Genomic DNA, 23,649 nt, shown 5'->3' on the forward strand with positions numbered 1-23,649 from the left:
AAAAAACTCCTTGAGAAAGTGGCACATTTGACAGAGACCTGTGTGAATGGGTTCACAGGTTCCCAGGGTGGCTGCACTCCAGGACTAGGGCAATTGGTGCGGCAGGGAATTTAAGTGGCTGGGGCCGTGAGATGGGCTGAATTCGTTTCCGCAGCTTGTACTCTGCCCCAAGGAAGAAGGATTAAATACAGCCCTGAGAGAGAGATGGCAATTAAAGTGTTTCTGTCTCCAAAGAGAGAGATTCATGGAGTCTGAATCTGGAGAGATACAGAGGGCACAGGGAGAGCCTGGTCCCAAAACAAAGACTCAGAAGTGACTTAGCACTATTTTTAAATGCTAAAATCTTCAGTTCCATATCTGTTTTCAGTATCAAATTAAGAATATAACTTATTACAAATTTTAATTTTCTTTTACTAAAAATGACTTTATGTCTATCATATTTTTAGAACTGAGGTAGCCAAACCATGAGTTTGGAAGGTAGCCAAATTCATGGTTCCAATCGACAGACCTGAATTTTAATTCTGATTTCACCACTAACTGAGATCTCGGCAAATTGCTTAAACCTTTGTGAGATACCGATTCCTTATTTACACAATGAAAATAATGCCTACATTATTGCATTTAAAGTGTGTATAGCGGTGGGGTGGGGTATCTCCATTTTAGCTTAGGCTACCCTGTTGGTCAGAAGGGCTCCAGACCACAGCAACTGTGTTACTTTTGGCTTCTCTTTTGTTTTGCTTTCATTTAAGTTCACCATTGCACAATGGTGTGTGTAGATATACAGTACAAAATCAATGCAAGACAAAAACCTTCATGAAAAGATACTTCTGCAAACACACACTCAGAAATAATGCCTCCATGTGTGTCATTAATGTTTAACCACCTAAAGAATTCCTGGCAGAATAAATATATAAATAATATATCTTATAAGATAGAGAAATCTTAAGACAAAGCAATTTTCTCATGGCATTTTTTTCTGCCAATAACATTTATTATTCTAAACACTGTAAAGCATAGTTGAGAAACTAAAAGATATAACATCAACTAATAGCACAAGGTAAAATATGTTATAAACACCACAGTGAAGCTAATCAGAGTGGGGGACGATATTTGCCATAAGAATTACTGGGTACTTTGAAAATATGTATAACATCTTGTGAAGCTGTAGGACTATTCCATTTTTCTGTCTCTAAAGGTTTTATTTTATGTGAGCCAGTTAATCTGTCTTTGCTCTGCTTAAAACCATCAGCTGTGAATTCACTTGGGTAGAATTTGGAAAGCAATCAGAGCAAAAGAGACCCATTTCATCAGCTTTATACAATTATGCAAAAGGTAACCTGTATTCAGTAATGCAATTTCTAAAAGTTCAGGAAACTTCCTGCAGCTTATGGTTTTAAGCTGCAGCCATTCTGCTTTCCAGTGGCATAAAGAACTTTAACATTCAAATAGCATTCATTAGAAAATTCACAAAGTCAGACCATTGACTCTTTCAAAAACAATACATTTATTTGCTACTGTTAAAAATAATCTTTTGGTCAGTGGATCCTATCGCTGCTATCGTCAATGTGAACCTTTAGTATAAAATACCACTAATCTAATTTAGGAAAAAATGAAACAGTCTTTGTGAGAATCAAAAGTAAACAAATATATGTCAAAAGATTAATTTTTAGCTTTTATGTCATGTATTTTTCAGGCAATCTCATACTCCTGTAGTAAAACTTTTTATTTCTCAACTGTTTCAGGACAAAGAAGAGATATTCTCTTTCATTTACACACAAAGCTTATCTTTTTCCTTGATGGAATAGGTATTTTGGGAAGCCAGTAGGGCTTTTATTATAGTTAAAAGGATAAAAGGTCTCTTCCGTAGTTTTTGTATTGACTACATGTATTTGACTTCTCAAAAAGTCTCCCTTCATTTACCGTTTCTCTCAGTCCCCAACCAAGTCACTGTTAAACTTTTTGTTGATTTACCCTTTTTATTCCCCTCTACCTGCTATCTTTTTCCCTCATTTTACAAAGTAAATTGTGCCAGACAGTATGCCTTATGCTGGGTCTTCTCAAATTTCTGACATCAATTTTATTCTTTCTGCAACCAATTTTGTTGTTGTTGTTGTTGTTTTTTGAGATGGAGCTTCGCTCTTATTGCCCAAGCTACAGTGCAGTGGCGCAATCTTGGCTCACTGCAACCTCCGCCTCCTGGGTTCAAGCAATTCTCCTGCCTCAGCCTCCCGAGTAGTAGGGATTACAGGCATGCGCACCCATGCCTGGATAATTTTTTGTACTTTAAGTAGAAACAGGGTTTCACCATGTTGGCCAGGCTGGTCTCAAACTCCTGACCTCAGGTGATCTGCCTGCCTTGGCCTCCCAAAGTGCTGGGATTACAGGCATGAGCCACCATGCCCAGCCCTGCAAACAAATATTAATTTTACATGCAATTGTACTTCTAAATGTTATTTTCATTAGAAAGATTACCTATAGTGAAAATAAAGAAGTCAATCCTCTAAGACTTCTCTTGAATTTATAGAACATCACACTAAGTATAGGCTCAAAATGTCCAATTTAACCAACAACACTTATTGAGTACCTCCTACAGAGCAGAGCTCTGTGCATTCCTGATGGAGAAGAACAAAAGTTTAAGAGTTAAGATATAGTCTCTGTCCTCCAAGATGTGTCTTATTTTAATTGGACGAGTAAGACTAATCCACATAAAAACATTAAATAAAAACAAATAAAAAGTAAGTGAGTCATTCAGTGAGTGCAATAGATGATCCACAGTTTTGTGACAAAGCAAGTGCACAACAACATATATGGGATATTCTCATTTATGTCAAAAATGTATTTGGATATATATTTAAAATGACTGGAAGGTTACACATAGAGTACTTTGGGGAGTACACAGTTATGTTTTTTGTTTTGTTTTTTTGAGATGGAGTCTCGCTCTGTTGCCCAGGCTGGAGTGCAGTGGTGCCATCTCGGCTCACTGCAACCCCCACCTCCCGGGTTCATGCCATTCTCCTGCCTCAGCCTCCTGAGTAGCTGGGATTACAGGTGCCCGCCACGATGCCCAGCTAATTTTTTGTATTTTTAGTAGGGACAGAGTTTCACTGTGTTAGCCAGGATGGTCTGGATCTCCTGACCTTGTGATCCGCCCGCCTCGGCCTCCCGAAGTGCTGGGATTACAGGCGTAAGCCACCACACCTGGCCCTGATTTTTTTAATGTATGAATTGCTTTTTGTATCAAAAAATAGCAGTAAATAAAAAGGATTCTAATGAATGAAGAAAGAGAAGAGAAGGCTTCTTGGAGAAGGCGCAACTGAAGTGGACCTTGGGGGCTGGACAAGAATAATGGGCCAGGCCAGTGGCGCAAAGAGGGAAAAACACAATGGAAAGAAAGTTGATGGCACTTGTGAAAGATTGTAATTGTGTCAGTTTGGCTTCAAAAGGTGATTCAGGCAAAACTGTGGCAGAAAAGTCTGGCTGCTGTAAACCAGTGAAGGCTTTGGCCACATGCTGTTTTGAAGATATTAGATCTTGCATATGTTCTCAAAGTTGCCTTTATCTGAAAAGAAGGTAAAGGAGAAAACACAGCTTTCTTTGGATACATACTCAAGTTATAAGAATAAATAAGAAAACTGTGGAAAAACGATTTAAATACTAGAAAAGAAAAAGAGCCATATAGTCATCTCTTAATTATCCATTATGTCGATTATCTACTTCATTTATTATGCTACACAAATTATAAAATTCTTCCCAAATGGAACAGACCAGAAGACAAACTTTGCTTTTGCTTTCAACTTTTCTGCTGATACAACTAACTTTAACATTAACTACCCATTACAAAGACAGAAAGGAAATTTAAAACGTGTTTAGGGTTTATATCTTATTAGGGAAAGGCCATTAAGGCAAAATTACTTAATATTTCTCCTTATTTATTTACTTAAGAAATATGCATCAAAGAGAGTAAAACGGAGGGAGACTGAAAAGGAACAGGAGGAAGAATCTGATCTTCTAATATATTTTACATATTGCTTTACTGGATCATCGCCGGAAAGCAAGGGTTAATCCTATTTTAAATAGGGGGAAACCGAAGCTCACAGAAGTGAAGAGAATGATTTATTCAAGGTCATTCAAGCAGTAAGTGCTAAACTGGGACTCACACCAATTCTTCTAAGTTTAGGGCTCTTTCTACTATACCAGAGGTACCATCTCCACCACAGTCTATAGCAGGGAAAAGCTGAGCATGTAGAACAAGCAAGCAGGACAGGTTTCTAGTTCCTCTAAATGTGAAAATTAATGAAAATAAAATTGAAAAGACAGATAATAACAAGTGTTGGGAAGAATGTGTAGAAATTAGACTCTTAAACTCTGCTAGCAGGATTATAAAATGGTGCAACCACTCTGGAAGGGAGTCTGGCAGTTCCTCAGAATATTAAATGTAAAGTTGCCATACGTCCCAGCCATTCTACTCCTAGGTATATATCCAAGAGAAATGGAAACATATGTCCACACCAAAATGTATATACAAATATTCACAATAGCAAAAAAGTAGAAACAACCAGAATGTCTATCAACTAATGAACAGATGTGGTGTATCAGTACAATGGAATATTATTTGGAAATAAAAAGAAAGTTTGAAAGTGAATACGTGCTACAACATGGAAGAACACTGAAAACATTGTATTACATGAAAAAAGCCAAACATAAAAGGGTACATATTATATTACAGTATTCCACTTATATGAAATGTCCAGAATAGGCAAATCCATAGAGACAAAAAGTAGATTGGTAGTTGCCAAGGGCTGAGGAGAAGGAATAAATCAGGAGTGATGCTATGGGTTACAGAATTTCTTTTGGGACTGATGAAAATTTACTGAAATTAGATAGTAGCAATAGTGAATACACTAAACTGTGAATATACTAAATATGAATATACTAAACCACTGTGAATATACTAAAACCATGGAATAGTACACCTTAAATGGGTGAATTTTGTGGTATGTAAATTACATCTCAATAAAGTTATTTTTTAAAGAGGTGAAAAAAATTAAAGGAAATGCTCAGAAAACAAGAAAAATGGAAAATATTATAAAAATCAATTATGTAAAATTTCCTCCTTAAAAATCTCTGAACTTAATTTTATTTATTTTTTTGAGACAGAGTCTCACTCTATCACCCAGGCTGGAGTGCAGTGGTGAGATCTCAGCTCACTGCAACCTCCAACTCCTGGGTTCAAGTGATTCTCCTGCCTCAGCCTCCCGAGTAGCTGGGATTACAGGCATGTGCCACCACGCCTGGCTAAGTTTTGTATTCTTAGTAGAGACAGAGTTTCTCCATGTTGGTCAGGCTGGTCTCGAACTCCCGACCTCAGGTGATCCACCCACCTTGGCTTCCCAAAGTGAAAACCCCTGAATTTTAAATACAACTACGAAAAGTATATTATTTTGGTGTTTTCTGTTAATTAGATGAAATAACGACACAAATGCTTTTTAACTGTTAAGGAAAGTGTCTACATGATCAGTCATTAATTTATAACTCACTTTCCTTTGAGGCTTGACAATTTCACTTTGTTAGATTCCTTTAAGAGAAATCTCGGCCAGGCACGGTGGCTTAAGCCTGTAATCCCAGCACTTTGGGAGGCCAAGGCGGGCAGATTACGAGGTCAGGAGATTCAGATCATCCTGGCTAACACGGTGAAACCCCATCTCTACTAAAAATACAAAAAATTAGCCAGGCATGGTGGCGGGCACCTGTAGTCCCAGCTACTCAGGAGGCTGAGGCAGGAGAATGGCATGAACCCGGGAGGCGGAGCTTGCAGTGAGCCGAGATGGCGCCACTGCACTCCAGCCTGGGCGACACAGCAAGACTCTGTCTCAAAAAAAAAGAAAAAGAAAAGAGAAATCTCATTCTCATTCTGTTCAAAATCTTCCAATGGCTTTCCATTGCACCTAGAATAAAATCCAGACCCCTTTGCATGACCTATTAGGCCCAATATAATCTGCCTGTTGGCTCGCACCCCAACCTTATTTGCTACCTTTCCTCCCTTCTCTGATTTGGTCTGGCTATACTGCCCTCCATTTTGTTTCTCAAACACACTAGTGTGTTTCTGCTTCAAGGACTTTGTACGTACTGTTTACTCATTTATCCATGTGGCTTACTCCTTGATTTTACTTAAGTATCTCCTTCAGTGATAGCTCCTCCATGAGCTGTATTTCAAACTGCAAACATATACCCCACCTTCTACATCCAGTTAATCTCTTATACTTTTCTTACCAACTATGTGATGTAAAGAATATTTCTACTTGTCCATTATCCATTTCCTGCTGGAATATAACCCCACAAAGACAGTGTAGTTTTATTGTATTCACTGCTGTAACTCCAGCGCTAACAATAGGGAAATCAACAGTATTTGTTAAAAAAAAGTAGATAAACAATCAGATGAACCTTAATGAAAGTGTTTAGAAAACTATAAAGTATCATGAGCTCTTTAGATACAGGAGTCAATTTGGGGCACTTAGGGCTGCATATCTAGCACGTTTAAAGGTTTGATAGATTCATGAATGAATGAAGTTGTTATGTCTAAGAATAATCATGTTAGGATAGATCTATATATTTAAATAAAGACATGGGTAACAATTACTAAAGATTTCTTAATTTTTCCTTTAGTTTTCTACTGTAAAAAAATACTTTGTTATCCTCTCCAATTTTTTCAGCACTAAGTAGAACACTCCTTAGAAATCCTGGATCTGTGTCCTTACTTAAAACAAGGCAAGTTAGGAAAAGCACCCCCATTACATGTTTCCCCAGTGGGCCAAAAGACTCACACTTTGTTTTTTTTGTTTTTTTTTTTTTTGAGACAGAGTTTCGCTCTTGTTGCCCAGGTTGGAGTGCAATGGTGTGATCTCGGCTCACCGCAACCTCCGCCTCCCGGGTTCAAGCGATTCTCCTGCCTCAGCCTCCTGAGTAGCTGGGATTACAGGCATGCACCATCATGCCCAGCTAATTTCATATTTTTTAGTACAGATGGGGTTCTCCATGTTGGTCAGGCTGGTCTCGAACTCCTGACCTCAGGCGATCCACCCACCTCGGCCTCCCAAAGTGCTGGGATTACAGGCGTGAGCCACTGTGCCCAGCCAAGACTCACACTTTCAAAGACCTATTGGGCAAGTAAAAAGGAGAACAGTAAGGGAAATACCTGAGATTTACAAAAGGAAGGACAAAGAGTAATGGAGAGAACTGATGAGGGTCAGGACACACTTCCCCAAAATATGGTACCTTGGCATTTGAGAAAATAGCAGAAGGAGGAAGGTCACTCTCACCTTCCCCACATCCTTTTCTGACCTTCCCCTGAAGCAGGTCATAAGACTTTCATGTGAGAGGTGCCCATTCTATATCCACAAGAAAGGAACATTCTCATGTCTGATGATACAGGGACACAGAGAAGAATCTCAACAGACAAGACTTGGTAAGTTCTTCCCAGTTTATTACCATTAGATCATAACCCTTTTGTCCAATCACACTTCTCTGTATTGACTGACTTTTTCTTCAAACCTAGCATAAAAAATATACAGGTTTACCTGTTTCTTTAGGTTTTAATTTCCTTATGAAAGCCCCTATGTCACATAAAACTTATATTTAAATACATTTGTATGTTTTTTTTCTTGATAATCTGTCTTGTTATAGGGGTCTGAGCCATGAACCTAGTAAGGGATAAGAAGAGAAATTTCTTTCCCCCACAGAATGGAATACCAGTTAGTGCCCCACTCCCAGATTCCCATACTGTACTATGGGAATCTTTAATTACATTATTGCATTAGCTCAATGTAAACAATGTATATCAATACAAGAGCAATACATGATTAAGATGTTCTGAGACATCTTTGATCACAATACTACATTTTATCTGAATCACTTTTCAAACATCAAATTCATTCAGTCCACAGAAGGTGGGGTCATGGGGTTGAGGGAGAGAACACTTCCCTTCTATTAAAATCAGAGAAAGAATTCCTTTTCCTTATAATGAATATTTCCATTTAAAAGTCTGCCATATGACTGAGTCAGATACCTTCATTCTCTTCTAGGTTACAGGTAAATAAGTGATTAAGATCATAGCCTATTGGTACCACACAGCTTCTAAATGGGAAGGGTGTGCCCGTAGCTCACACCCGCTCCTTGGCCAGCCAAGCAAAACTCTCACTGTTCTGTCAGTACTCATTCTCACTCACTTGTTTTAAAATCCAGTGGTTTACTGGGGTCAAGAACACCCAAGCAGAACCTGAGCATAATTTTGAATTAATCTCTTATAAGATCCTCTCTTCAAGTTTAATTTGAAAGAAATTCATCAGTAATATAGTCTATTTATTTATATTAACAACTGAAATAGACTAAAGTACATATTTCTAAATATAGAATTTCTGAAATTTCTTAACTAGATATTAAGGAAATAATTGCGGTACATCACAGCTATGTCATACAAAACAGAAAAACCTATGAATTAATGCATGTATTCATAAAGAAAATTGTCACTTGAATGTGGGAATCAGATTTTAATTAATGGGCTCTTTTCATCAAATTTGTAAACAGTTTACCATTTGAAAGTAGTTTCCTATTTAGAACCCTAGTTTCCACAGAGGAAAAGAGGGCACAAGATTAAATGATTTCCATTTTTCGATGCTGAGTAATGTACAATTTTTTCAAAGTATTCTTTATTTTCTTGTTCAAAAATTTGTTATTTTTTTATGAGAATCATAACCTGCCAATCCTACTGCAGCTTTCTTTCTTTTTCAGTATATTAGCATGCAAAAAAAAAAAAAAAAGGGCGAATTTGTGCCTCAAAATTTTCACAGTGCCATTATTTGCTGTACCTAGTTTCTTTTTAAGGAGAAAAAGCCCTGCACATCTTTATTAGGATGGCATTTGATTTTTTGTATTAACCATCTAAAGAGTGGTTAAACTAAAATATCATAATAATTATTAAACTAGGTACTAAGCCTCCCTTTCCTCCTCCCTAATACATTGAATAGTCCACATTCACCAGCATCAAGTCTCTTTTACTAGGACAATGGCAACAAGAAATCTTCAACAAGTGCTGGCCTGACCCCTTTCCTTTTTCTACAGCTCCAGCTGAGCAGCAAAAACTGCTTGAAATTAAGCAATCACATTTCTCACTGTTCCAGAATGACCTATTTCGCACTAGAATGAACCAGTGAATTCATACATATAAATAACTATCTGCAGACCCTGCTTTTCAAAACATGAACAGAAATAAGTAAAAAGAAGAAAAAAAAAGAAAGAAAAGAAAAGAAAAAGAAGAAAGAGGGAGCAGCAGTTACAAATAAAGGTTTGATTGGATTGGTATTTTTCAATTGTTTGATATGATAATAGGAAACAAAACAAGACTATATAACTTAGATATCAATGTTACATTTAAAGTTTTTTGGAATTGTCAATAAATAATATTCATGATAGTTCAAACTAAAGTCAGATTATTTTTCTCTAAAACACACATCATCATATTCTTATTTATTTAAGCTATCTTGGGAACTAAGAAAAAAGGCTGTAAGCATTTCTTAGCAGAATATGCTTACAAATTAGCTACACTATCATTCATTCTTAAGTATTTATTGAATGCTGTATACAAGATCTAGTTACATGCTACATCCTGCAAACACAAAGTTTCTAAGACCTTCTGATCTCTCAGGATAATCTCCAATTATAATAATCTTTTAATCTCAGTCGGTGTAAAAAACTGTCTCTACATGCTAGCTTTTTCAACTAGGCTATGGGACCACACTTTATTCATCTCTGTATTTCCAATAATTAATAAAATCCTATTACATAATTAACTCTCAATAAATGTTTACAAATGGATTGATTACTTAGTCACTGCCCTTGAGCTTACAGAAGTTCAAGCAGTGTTCAGAGAACCCAGTATATAGATCACGTTAGCACTCTGTCATAAATCTGTTGACACACATTGAACAAGGGGTAATGCTGCATAATAATATCTGAGAGAAGGGAGACAAATGAGGACAGCCATATACATAAGTAAAACGTTCAATGCCTGGAGAGAGTTTCTGGATGCGGCAAGGGAAAGGAGATCCCAAACAGGCCCAACAGCCTTGCTTGGTTTAGGAGACAGAGTTTAGGGCTCTAGGACACCAAGGTGACCAGAATATGCTGGGAAGAGTGCCAGAAAGGAGGGAGATGCACAGAAAGGGCAAGTGAGCAAGCTCTGGAGATAGGCACAGTCCAATTGAGTCTTTGGTTGAATACTGGTCTGGTCATATAAAAAAGAAAACTACTGAGGCCAGAGAAAGAACCATCATTAAGGAATAAGTGGGAAATATCTGGAGCTTAGGCCTGGGAGTACTTGATACTTCCATGAGCTTGGATAGAAATGACCTGCTAATTCACAGGGCATTGAGTCAAGGACTCAGAAGGGCAATGCCTCACTAGTGTGGCTGAATTAGCCCTTGACTAAACACTGTTCAGGATTTACCCATCAAACTGTGCCCAAGTAACTTTAATTCTTCCCAGAACAAGGCCCAGAAATATTTAAAGATTTTTTTAAAAATCAATACCAAACATCGTCATATTCACAATGTTGGTCATCTGGTCAAAATTACTAGGCATGAAAAGAAACAGGAAAACATATCCCATGAGGAGAAAAAACAATCAATATAAATAGACATATAAATGACATAGATGATAGAATTAGTGAACAAGGCATTTAATCAGGTATTAAAATATATTACTGCTCAAGAAGGAGAAGGAATGCATGAACATGATCAAGAGTGAAATGAAAGTTGTAAAAAGATCCAAATCAAACTTCTACAGATGAAATGGTATGCTAATATGCTTCAAGGTCAAAATATTATAAATTTAACAAATATTGTATTTTCATAAAACTTTACTTCCTCTGATATCTTCTGATATTTTAACTCTAAAATAGGGGTAAAGTGGGAGTAGACATTATGTCACATCTCACTGGTCCCAAACTTTTTCTTAATTCACCATTCATATTCTTAATTAATCTTTCTAATATTCTTCATCTATTCTACCTCCATTTACAGACAGAAAGTCATACTCCTAAAATTGCCTAGCATACAGTGATCAAGTTGACTGCAATCTAGAGTTTGCTAATAACTCACCCAGTCTTTCTCATACTTCTTACTTACACCCAGACCACTTTTATCCAGACTTGGCAGTATTCCAGGGAAGGTATGGGCAGGGCATCAGAGACATGCATTCCCATATGAGCTCTGCCTCTGTCTGAAGACCACATGGGCATGTGGCTAACCTGACTAGAATCAGTCTCTTTATTTTCTAAGTTAAAAGATGGTACGTAATCTGCAATTTTAAAACACACTTTAACTACTGAGCCTTTAAATCTAATATGCAAGAGAGATAGATGGTATGCTAAGCTTGCATTATGTGTATATATTTAAAAAAACAATTTTTCCAACATATGCACATGTGGCTATATGCTATATATATATATATATATATATATATATATATAAATTTTTCTTCCAGTGTATTGAGAATGGAAGGAAATATGAATGGGGGTAATAAATGTGAACAAATCCAGTAAAGTAAATGAAAAATATGGGCAAGTGGACAGAAAAAAAGTAATTCTGAGATGTTCTCCGATGGAGGACAGCTACTGAGGGACTCTCAGAGGCACCATTAAAAAGTAGTAAATCTCTCTGAGAAATGTCCCCATTGAACTAAACACTCCTCACATTAAAAATGTCCAATTTTAGGTATACCTAAATTGGTAAAATACCCAAATTTAGGTGTTTTAAAATTCTCTTTTCTTGTTAATCTGGAAAGTCTGTCCCCAGAATCATTCTATACCATATACCCGTCTAATCTGACATAATCCCTAAACACTACACTTGAAATAGTCATGCCAGGAATGAAGCTGTGTGTAACTATTCTTCAGAAAATTGGCTTTTCAAAAGAAAATGTGCATCAGAATTAAGGCATAATTAATTAAGAAATATCCATTTCAGTTTCTTCTATTTTTAGAACTTTTACACGTAGAACAAATGTATAATTATTAATTTTGAGTCATTTAAACAGAATAATCCTTTGTATGTCTCTTTCAGTTATACAAAAAGACTTGTGGCAGTCAACTATTTGCATTACACAGCAATGCTGTATATGAAGGTCATGAAGCTAATCTTCATTATCATTCTGTAATAAATAAACAAGAAAGTACCCCTCCCAAAGAGTTTACTTATACTCCATTGTACGAACATAACATGTACATATTTTACATAATCCAGTTCCCAGAACTTTACAATTGTTTATTTATTGTGCATAGTAACCATTTGCTTACTCTTAAAGTACTTCTGATTTGTATCTTAGTGAGTTTATTCCATTCAATTCCCTATAAGTTGTCTCTTGTTTCCAAATTATTATAAATTCAGTATGACATCAAGCATAAATCATCATTTATATTAATTGAGTGTTATTGTTAATGAAAGACAATTAGGTATACATCAATAAATGTCTGATTCAAACAAATTAGGCAAGAAAATAATTTTATAGCCAATAATGAGAAATAAAGTTGTTGTGTGTTCAGTAGCCCCACATTCTTTGCTTGTGATGGTGTAGGATACTAAGTGACTTTTATATTCTTATTTGTGGACATTTGTTTTTCAAACTATGTATATTAGAAAGACATTCAAATGGGCAAAATTTACCCTGATACTGAGTGGAGCACACAAATGCTTGGCACACTGAAAATGCTTCAAGCTTGGTTGGCTTTTCAATGCCTGTAAAGAGAATCAGAGATAGGCCACTGAATGCCAATCACACTACTGCATCTATTCACCACATTTAAATTCTTAGGGTGAACATATTTATCATTGGCTTGTGATGCTACATCATTTTTTAATATTGCTCTCAAGCTGCTGGATAGAATTTCATGTCCTAAGTCCAGAGAAACAAGGTAAATGACAAACATGTTGCAGATTTCTTATCTGGAATATGAACAGAGTGTCTCTAATCCTATACAGAAATGTAGTCCAAAAAATGTAGTGATTTCAAAATGGTGTGCACTCTTTTAAGTGTATACAAGATCATAATCCCCAAGCAATTTTTTAAATGACTGCATCAATTACCTGACAATTGGGCAAATTCAAGACGTATTTAAAGAAAACCTGAGGAATGATTATTAGGAAATATAGGAAGGTGTCTATTGTCCAAGTGCAATAAATTGCTAGAACAGTAAGTACTCAAGTAAGGCAAACAAAAGTATTCACCTCTTCCTAGTACCCAGAGGAAAATGAGAATGTTCAAACTAGGAGGAAAAAAAGAGAAACAGGAGAAGCATGGGCTTTATTCACTGTTTTTTTTAAGCCTAAGTCAGTTTTTAAAATATGAGAATTGAGTATGTATGTAGGTTGAAGCTGATACAAAAAAAAATTATAGTATTTAAAAATTTTTTTTAAAAAGCTCACGCTATCATATATATAAACTTAGTCCTTAAATTCTAGAACTGACCTTATTTTTTACACTAACTGTTTCTATGTAAATCTCATTGGCTCAATTCATCACAAAATTGGTGAGGTAGGCACTGAGGCAAATTGAAAAGGATAGGACACTAGATAGAAGTGGTCGTCAACACTCAGCTCAAGCTGCTGGGGGAAAGGAGAAACGCAGACACAGTATTTTCACATCTTTCCATCTTTAAGAAAAAAAAGAAGAGTAAAATCTCCCAGTTTTTAAATATTTACAACTAATTAAAGGTTGAAAAGTTATTTCTCTGAGTAGTTCTACAAAATGACCCACATATACACACCATGTCAGTAAAGAGCAACTGAGCAAGATGAAAAGCAGTAAGAATTAGAGCTATCAGAGATCAAAGAGAAGGCCCCAAGATATCTTCTCATCTGGCCCCCTGCCTGCAGACAGGTAAGATATTCATCTAGTTTAAAAGCTGAGGCAGTCAAGGCTCAAAGAGATTAAAATGAGCTTGTCCAAAATCACACTGAAAGTAAATAACATAACAGGCTGACCACCTTCCATGACTGTTTTTGTTTGTTTTTAAGCTAAATAACCATTGGCTTGGATATTTTACTGAATAAGTCATGGCCTGAAAAAAGATGAAAAGATCTAACAAAAATTTTGAAATAAAGGTGACAGTGAACAAAATCCCCATAGAAAGAATGTAGTAAACAAGAAAGAAAACAGAAACAAGAAAAACACTAAAGTTAAGAAAGCATATAATAAGGAGCATAGTAAGGGTTTCTCTGCCTTATATACGTAAAATTACTAAAGAATAGTGGTCTAGGAGAAAGAACAACAAAATATAAAGCAGGTGGAGAATCAAGTTAGGTTAATATGCAATCCATGGGAGGGTAGTGAATATCATTAATTCAAATCGGGCAATTAAAAATAATAAAACAGGGTCATGTGCAGTGGCTCACACCTGTAATCCCAGCACTTTGGGAGGCCAAGGAGGGTGGATCATGAGGTCAAGAGATTGAGACTGTCCTGGCCAACATGGTGAAACCCTGTCTCTACTAAAAATACAAAAAAAAAAAAAAAAACAATTAGCTGGGTGTGGTGGCATGTGCCTGTAGTCCCAGCTACTCAGAAGACTGGGGCAGGAGAATCGCTTGAACCCGGGAGGCAGAGGTTGCAGTGAGCCGAGATCACACCACTGCACTCTGGCCTAGCGATAGAACAAGACTCCGTCTCAAAACTAATAATAATAATAATAAAATAATAATAATAAAACAAGTTAATAAGATAAAGAATGGGATGATAGATGAATAATACCGTTTTCAAAAGAAATTATGTGCACAAAAATTTCTTATCACTCAAAAAAACAGCTCAGATAGATCCATCCTGGGATTAACACCCAGGTATTTAATTCCCAATCTGGCCAGCAGCCTTGTATCCTCAGCTTTAGCAGGACTGAGAGGGTAATTCTCTGCCCTACGGGTAGGTGACTCTACAATCAGAAAAGGGGAGAGAATACATTTAAAAAAAAAATTGGTGAAAATAATTTTCATAATTTTGTTAGGGCTGCGGATATTTCATTTGTTATTTCAAGTGTATGAAACGTTTAAGAGAATCTGACACATTGGGAAATCGACTTAAGGCTTATAGTTTTTATTTAAAATATTTAAAGCGATTCACTAGTAGTAATCTTGACATTTTAATTTTAAATACTTAAGGACAGTTTGATTGACTAAGTTTATATACAGTGTTTAAAAACTGATTGACTAATGCATACATTTGGCTTTCATGTGAAAGTGGTGTTTAAGTGCTCAGGAAGACTTGCATTAGATTTGTAAGGCTGCCTTCCCAGAGATTGAGAGTGCTTGGGAAAATTAAGCATATTGGGGGTTACAATTTGAAAAGTCTAAAGGAATGCAATTAATCAAGTTTGAAAATGATGTGAAATGTTTAATAGAATTTAGTCTGTCAAACGTATAAGCTAACTGATTGCTAATTAAGGAACAAATGAAAAAGAGTGTTTTAAATATAACCCCAAATTACAAGATTTATGAATAAAATAAGATTTATAAATTGAGCTTAAAGGCTTATGAAAACTTGGCTTTGTAATTTAAAATTTTTAAAAATGTTAATTACAACACAGTAACTATGAGTATGCCTTTCACGTACAAAAGACCCTCAAAGATTAAAATCCCAAATGACTATGAAGATAACATTAATTTCTCCAATCAAAAGATGAGTATTTTTCAAAAAACGTTGAGGTATTAATAGGTAGTCCATGAGGAAAAGGGGTCTGTGGTTTGGGGGGAAAAAAAAGCTCAAGAAGGAGCTACTAACTACACCCCCTCTCGGAAATCCCTGGCCTATATTATAAAGGTTTTGAGAAGGCCTGCAATTAAGAAATGTTTCATATTTCAGTTTTTGACACAGGAGTTCACGGATGCTTATTAACATCTTGCAGAACTGCCAGAGATGCTCTAGAAAGCACAGTTTGGGAAGCCCTACATTAGATAGCTGAGAAAAAACTCCTTCAAGTATTCTTCTTTGTCAGCATACTAGAAACCGTAAGGAATGAAAAAGCAGGAGATGGAGGGAGGTTGAAGTTTCCATTATTTGGCATTACCACATAATACCTGGCAGGTGGGCTAACTTAATGACATGGTATAGTTCTACCTCAGGATTTTTTCATGTATTCCCAGTGTCCAAAGCCACTGTTTGTGCGTTCCTAAGTATAACACTTGGGCCTGTTCTCTTCTTAAAACTCCATGCATATGTAAGATTTTCACTATAACCTATATCCTGGATGATTCCAAAATCCTTATCTCCAGTCCTGACTTCCATCTTCAGATTCAAACCCAACTGAGCAAGGGACATCCCTGCCTGGTGGACCTACAATAACTTCAAATTCAACATGTTCAAAACTGAGTCCATTCTTTTCCATCCAAAAGTTGTTTGTGCTGCAACTTTCCACAGTTCTGTTACAGTATCCCATCTACCCAGGTGCTCAAGCTAAAAACTTGAGAAAATTCTAGAGTCCCTCATCTCCCTCAGCCTCCACATGGGTAAGATCTTTTGCAACACATCCTTGATCACACTTAAGTTCATCCTTTCCTTTCCATTTTGGTTTTCACTACTGACATTTAGGACGTCATAATTTGTTTCCCTGGACCTTTGCAATCTTCTCTGGTAGACTGTCCTTCTTATGATCTGCCTCTGTAGTCCATTGTATGCAGGTGTTTTTAATTTTGTTTTTTAGTGTAAGTCAATGTTTCCCCATCATCTATATATAACATTCTAAATTCTTGGCATAATATCCATAGTCCTTCATGCTCCAACTCCTACTTACCTCTCTAGACCCCTCTCTCACTATCACCTCCAGGCTTATGCTATGTTCTGGACACATCCAACTTCTCACACTTTCAAGTACACACAGTGATCCTTCAGATCTATTTTACACATGTGATTTTCCCTAGAACACCCTTACTATATTCTCTTCTCCCAAAAAACTCCTAACTCATCCATGAAGATTCAAATGAGATGCCACCTCCTCTGGGAAGCCTCTCCTATCCTTTACATATTTCCTTTTTTTTCTGGCTTAGTTCACCACATTTTATTCATATATGCAAAAGGCACTCATTTCAAATTGCTGCAATTATTTGCTTTACATAGTTGCCATACCCACTAAGACTGGAACAACATGGAGTATTTTCCAGATATTTTAAAATCTTTGAAAAATACTTGGCATAGTACCCAAATTAAGTCAATACTCTATTTTTTTAAAGTCTAACTTATAATTTGACCATTTCCTTCTTTGTCTAATTCTCCCTTAGAAACTCCATCAGAAATGTCCATCTTACTATCTTATTTCCTCAACTTTTCTTTTCTTTTTTTTAAATTGGCCAGTAGTAAATGATAAATGTCTCCTCCTATCTTTTCCTACCCATTTCTATAATTAAATGACAAAATACAGTCAAGTTCCAAATATCTTAATTTTAATATATGTCCCTTCTATTCTGGTCACAAATCCACGTGCCTAAAGGACATTAGGACCTGAGGTGCTTGGGATGATTCTTCTGACAGTGTCAGAGGCCTTAGTCCTTCTTCCTCTAGGGGGAAAATTGATTCAATTAAAAAATTTACTGAGAAACCACAAAGTAGTCACCCCAGGTATGAAGATACCAGTTTTCCCTACCTAGCAAAAACTACTCATGACAGTGAGCCTTTCATTCTTTTGAGCCCTATTTAAACATGCCAAGATTTAGTACAATTTGCTACCTACAAGAAGCCTTTCCTAATCACCCTCTCTCTGTTATTTGTCCTTTGTGTTTTAATAAAACATAAGTGTTTGGTTATACCACTGTACTCACAATTTTATTCACTAATATGCGTCCTTCTACTTGTTGTTGAATTTCTCTATGTCTCTAGTTTTTGTCTTGCCTCAGGAGCAGGACCATTATTTCCTGTTTTATTTCTGTGTCACTGATAGAACCTAATGCAGTGCTCTGAATATTTTACGAACTCAAAAAACACATGTGTTCTAAAAGGAAATATTCTAGGACTATGATTTTCCTGATTCATGTATTAATATATTTCATCTAACAACTCATTGAGTTAATAGACTTTTTGTAATCAAGTTTCTAGAAAGCCAGGCTTAGATAAAGGCAAAAGAGGATGCCAGTATCTTATTAAAAATATAAATAAATTCAAGAGAATGTGACATTCCAATAGCCTCTTATTACTCTTGTTAAGTGCTCAGGGTGAGGACTGCACAGGGTCAGATGGGAAGCTCCTGCCTGACCCTGGCATGGATAATCATGTCCTGAGGTTGTGCAAGGGGAATGCCACTAGTCCCAAATCAACAAGCTCATTCTATTCATAGCCTGGAATAAATTAGGCACTTCAGGGAATGGAAACTGCTATTCTCCCCAGGAGGAACCAGGGCTATATGAGCAGGTCAGAGTACCTGCCTTGGGCATGTCAGGTGCCCAGCCAGCTGTGAAGTTCTTCCTAGCCTTGCTCAGATGGAAGCAGCATAATAGGGCCCATTGTTAACAGAAAATCAGGACCCTCAACTTCAGAAAGAATATATTTCTCTTTCTCTAAAACTCAATGAAGAAAGTTCTGGAATATAGGCCTTAAGCACCAATGAAATTGCAGCATTCATATTTTTGTCAGAAAATTAAATAAGAACATTTGATACTCTAATGAGGAGGAATTAGCTGTATAGTAACTTGTTACTTTAATTAGACATTTTGCACAAGGTTCTATGTAAGGAGAATACACAATCTACTCATTTTGAACCTATTTAATCCCACTATGTTATAACAATAGCAATTCCTGATCATTTCCCTATGATTTTAAATAATTCTGTAGAACAAAATTTAGTATAGATTAACCTGTGACTGAATTTCCATGTTACAGAACTTCAGGAAATAAAGAAGGTGGCCCACAACCAGTGGTATCTGATGGGTCACCCATTGGCTCCAAAGCACTGCTTGATCAGGCCCTGGCATTAGACTTGCTTCATAGTGTGCATTCATTATTATTGCAAACACATGCTGCATTTGTGCTCTTCGTGTTGGTTTACAATTAACTTTTGCCTACCTTCATTCCCACTCCAAAAACTAGGCACTAGGTGAAACGAAACTGGCTTGAGAACAGCATCTTAATGTGACTTAGAGGAAAACAAACTCTCGTGGGGAAGGGGAAATGCAAAACATTCCCCTATTCCAGTGTTTTGGAACAAAGAGGTTGATTCATAGCCTAAATAAAACTAGTTTAAATCAGGTAGCAAAGCACCACTTATTATCCAAATTTAATGAAAAAGTGGCTTATAAGATGGAAGTTCTGTAAATAATTCTATTGTGTTTAATCTCACCTTTGTAAGAGATGATGTTTCAGTTTGACCATTATATAACTAAGATATTTCATAGAAAACAATAAAAAACCATTTTAACTGCATGACACAGATAAAGAAAAGCTCTGTTTACTGAATGTGTACTTGGATGCTATCAACAATTAAGACCATGAAGTTCCTATATCATTGAGAAAAATTTAATTGATACAATTATGAGTTTATAGTTTGATCTAAAAGTTTCACTGGGGCTGGGTGCAGTGGCTCACATGAATAATCTCAGCGCTTTGGAAGGTGGAGGCAGGAGGATCACTTGAGGCCAGGAGTTTGAGACCAGCCAGGTCAACATAGCAAGACTCTTATCTCTACAAAAAAAACATAAAAATCAGCCAGGCCTGGTGGCATGTGCCTGTAGTCATAGCTACTCAGAAGGCTGAGGCAGGAGGATCCTTTGAGCCCAGGAGTTCGAGGTTGCAGACAGCTAGGAGGCAGAGCAAGACTCTGTCTCTAAATAAATACTTGTTTCACTGATGTATCCTTAGTGCCTAGAATAGTGCCTGGAAGCACTCAAATACTGATTGAATGAATGAATGCCTATCCTTAATCACAATATGTATGTTTTTTAATAAAAAAAGAACCAAAAACAGAACAAAGTTTAAAAGCTCAGAAGAATACAGGAATTTGAGATTCAGTCCTTCACCGTTAAATAATTTCTAAGTGAACAGGCTATACCATTAAGAAAATCTTTTTGGCCGTGTGCGGTGGCTCACGCCTGCAATCCCAACACTTTGGGAGGCTGAGGTGGGCAGATCATAAGGTCAAGAGGTCAAGACCATCCTGGCCAACATGGTGAAATCCTGTCTCTTCTGAAAATACAAAAATTAGCTGGGCATGGTGGCGCATGCCCATAGTCCCAGCTACTCGGGAGGCTGAGGCAGGAGAATCACTTGAACCCAGCGGACAGAGGTTGCAGTGAGCAGAGATCATGCCACTGCCCTCCAGACTGGCGACAGAGCAAGACTCCATCTCAAAAAAAAAAGAAAGAAAATCTTGTTAATGTTTTTTGGCAATGGAATACATAAATGACAACAAATAGGAAGCACACATTTATATGCTCTACACACAAAGTCTTGACAAAAATGTAAAGCAAGGAAGAAAATCCAAGTTATACAGAATGAGTCCATGCATATTTTAATATAACTGTTTATTATATGGAAGGAAAATGCTACATAAATCTAATTGATACAAAAATATATTTACAATTTTTCTTTTTTTTTTTGAGACAGAGTCTTGCTCTCGCCCAGGCTGGAGTGCAGTGGCACGGTCTCGGCTCACTGCAAGCTCCGTCTCCAGGGGTCACGCCATTCTCCTGCCTCAGCCTCCTGAGTAGCTGGGACTACAGGCACCCGCCACCACGCCCGGCTAATTTTTTTGTATTTTTAGTAGAGAGGGGGTTTCACTGTGTTAGCCAGGATGGTCTCGATCTCCTGACCTCGTGATCCACCTGCCTCGGCCTTCCAAAGCGCTGGGATTACAGGTGTGAGCCACCGCACTCGGCCCAAAAATATATTTACAATTTAAAAGTTTTCTTTATCTTATTTTTAAAGAGGATGACAAGAGATACTTTGTTACTCTGTATTTTTAACATCTATTCCAACCCCAAAATTTTGCTTTTATTTGAAAGACTAATACTCTAATTCTAGGCACTAGAAAACAGATGGAATCAAATTAATAAATATTAAAAACATCTTTGAAAGGCAATGAAATATTATTCTCTAAGTTATAAACCACATTTTGAAAAGGGCTTATTATGTACCAGGTACTATACTAGGTACTATATATATCATAATATTAAAATATATAGTTTTTATATAATTTATGAAGTACTAAGTACAATGCACATATATTTGATTCTCACAAGAATCCTACAAAGTAGATGGGATAGTCTCCATTTTAAACATGAAAAAGCTCAGGCATACAAATATTAAATAACATGCTGTTAGGTCACATAGCTAATACATAACAAAGCCAGGATTCAAATTCAGGGTCTGGCTCTTGATTTCATGTTCTTAACCACAGTGCTATACTTCATAAAGAAATACATTTTAATTTTTTGTGAAAATATCACAAATTAAGTATATTGTTACAAAATGTAAAGATAATTTACAATCTTTTAATAAATCCATTTATGAATTTCCCTTAAAATATGGACTTATGTTTTATGGTAACTTATTTTACCATGAATGGGAGGTGAATGCATACAGCAGGAAAGAAAGAGAAATAATCTCTAGAGAGAAATGAGTATAATTAGAAAACCAACATTACAGAAATGTAAAACGAATGCCAATTTTGTATTCACACAAAAGCAAGACATTGAGTAACATATACTCAAAGTCAGGGAGGCAAATGCAAATGACTCTTAATATTGTCTACTGAATTATTTATCTGCAAAAAGCTTTACAGAAAATGCCCACGAGGAACTGCCCAGACAGCACTGCCTCTGCCTCTTCCTATAGTATGCTCTCATTCCTAGAGCATTTCGGAAAAGCATGTGCAAGAAAACAACATGTTCCTCGCAGTCACCTCCGATTACTGGCAGTGCTATCGCACTCATTAGCCTAACATTTAGTTTATAAGAGCATCTGCTTCTAATACCGCCAACACATGACCTTAATCTGTGGCCAAAGGCTAGGGCTGAGTGATACAGGCATTATTTCTCAGGTTCTAGTGTGATTTTTACTTTTTATTCTTTGGCTGCATATAAAATCGCCTACTTCTCCATACTGGATCTTTTAGGAAAAGTTTTTCTTCTTCTTGTTGTGTGATGGTGGTTGTGCATGTGCTTGGGTAAGTTTTTTGTCTTTTGCTTTTCTTAATTGCCACTACACAGTTTTGGCAAAACCATTTACAGGAAAGTTAAGATTCCCCAAGAATTGCTGAAATATCTCTATTTTCAATACAGTTTTATCCTGAAAGAAGTGCATTAGACTGTCAATTTCCCTCTTCCCACCTTTTCTTTGCCCCCAACACAGGCAAAGCTCTTGAAAGCAAGATCGAGCAACTCTTAAAATAATTGAGAGAAACTACCCAAAGATCAGCAATCATGTGTACAAGCCAATTCCTAAAAACAAATCTTAAAATAAATGTCACTGTGGGCACTGAAATATATTCAGCTACTATGTTGATATTTCCATTTAAAAGCTTTAATATAAACAAATTATTTTCTAGTGTTTTCATGTTACTCAATCTTTAGTAAAGATATCACCGAGTCTTTTCCTTAGAGCTTAACGTTCTAGGATGAAAGAAAAAAAACAGCAATCTGAATGAAAGCAAACTTTAGTTTCATCTTATTTCAGCATACCTCAAACTGTCGTCTCATTGTCACCTTTCATTAGCTGATACTCCCTATTTCTGTGTTCTTGTCTATAAACCAATGGAGCACACACACAAAAAATCACTGCAAAATATGAGATCTCCTAGATTCTGCTATTGAGTAATGGGAAAGTAAAACAAAAACTTACATTCCTAAATGGTCCGTCAAAATCAGTACTTTCATATGCAAAACATAAGACACCACTAACAAAATGAAGAATTTTAATTCCCACGGAACCTATGGCTGAGAGTTCTTCTCTTGATCCCAACTAAAGATCACCTACCAACCAGCATTCTTTTTGAAAATATATTAAAGATACAATAAGTTTGAGTCAGTGACTGGCAGTTTATTTAGGGTAAAGGATCACTTCACACTCCTGTTGTTGACATTAGTAAACTGTCTTAACAAAATAAGAGAAGCATATTTGCTAATGCCTAATTTAGTCTATGTTTTTAAAGTTTTGGCCAACTTCACCAAATGAGTCCTACAAATTCATCTTAAACATTGCAAATTTCAGGTCATCTGGAGGTTAAATGTAAACTGGAAGAAGAAAAGGCATTTATATTCCTGAAATGAATATATATTAAGCATGGCAATTTCATAAGATATGAAATATGTTAAAAAAAAAAGAACCAGAGTGATGCAGGAAAACTTATTTTAATTTAATTCATGCAAATTTCTAGGTCTTTGACCTTGGCATATTTTTTAACACTTCTGGGCCTCAGTTTCTTCATATGTAAAATAAGGAGGCCAGGCTGTTATAAACACTATATTTACTTAAAATTCTAAAACTCCAAACTTAAGCAAATTCAGGAATTTTAAAGAACAAACATAATTACAGGCATTTAAGCCCAGGAATGACTAAACCAGACTACTACAATATGCAATAGTACTGAAAACATTTCATTTTGGCTCAAAATGTTATTCCACTTTAATAAGAGTG

At 36.3% G+C, this 23,649-nt stretch overlaps 1 protein-coding gene across 3 annotated transcripts in view; it reads right to left on the bottom strand.

Annotated features, from left to right (window-relative positions):
- Nucleotides 1-23,649, bottom strand: part of FBXL17 (F-box and leucine rich repeat protein 17) — a 525,329-nt gene that overhangs the window by 242,882 nt on the left and 258,798 nt on the right. Inside the window, exon 7 of one of the 3 annotated variants that reach the window (XM_055388717.2) lies at nt 15,543-19,698. The exons of the other annotated variants lie outside the window; for them this stretch is intronic. Within the exon in view, the coding sequence (XP_055244692.2) occupies nt 19,599-19,698 (100 nt within the window). The 3' untranslated portion in view covers nt 15,543-19,598. Of the gene's footprint in view, nt 1-15,542; nt 19,699-23,649 lie in introns of those variants that run through there. 3 annotated transcript variants of the gene reach the window in all.

The sequence above is a fragment of the Gorilla gorilla genome, chromosome 4 (assembly GCF_029281585.2).
Source record: "Gorilla gorilla gorilla isolate KB3781 chromosome 4, NHGRI_mGorGor1-v2.1_pri, whole genome shotgun sequence".
NCBI lineage: Eukaryota > Metazoa > Chordata > Mammalia > Primates > Hominidae > Gorilla > Gorilla gorilla.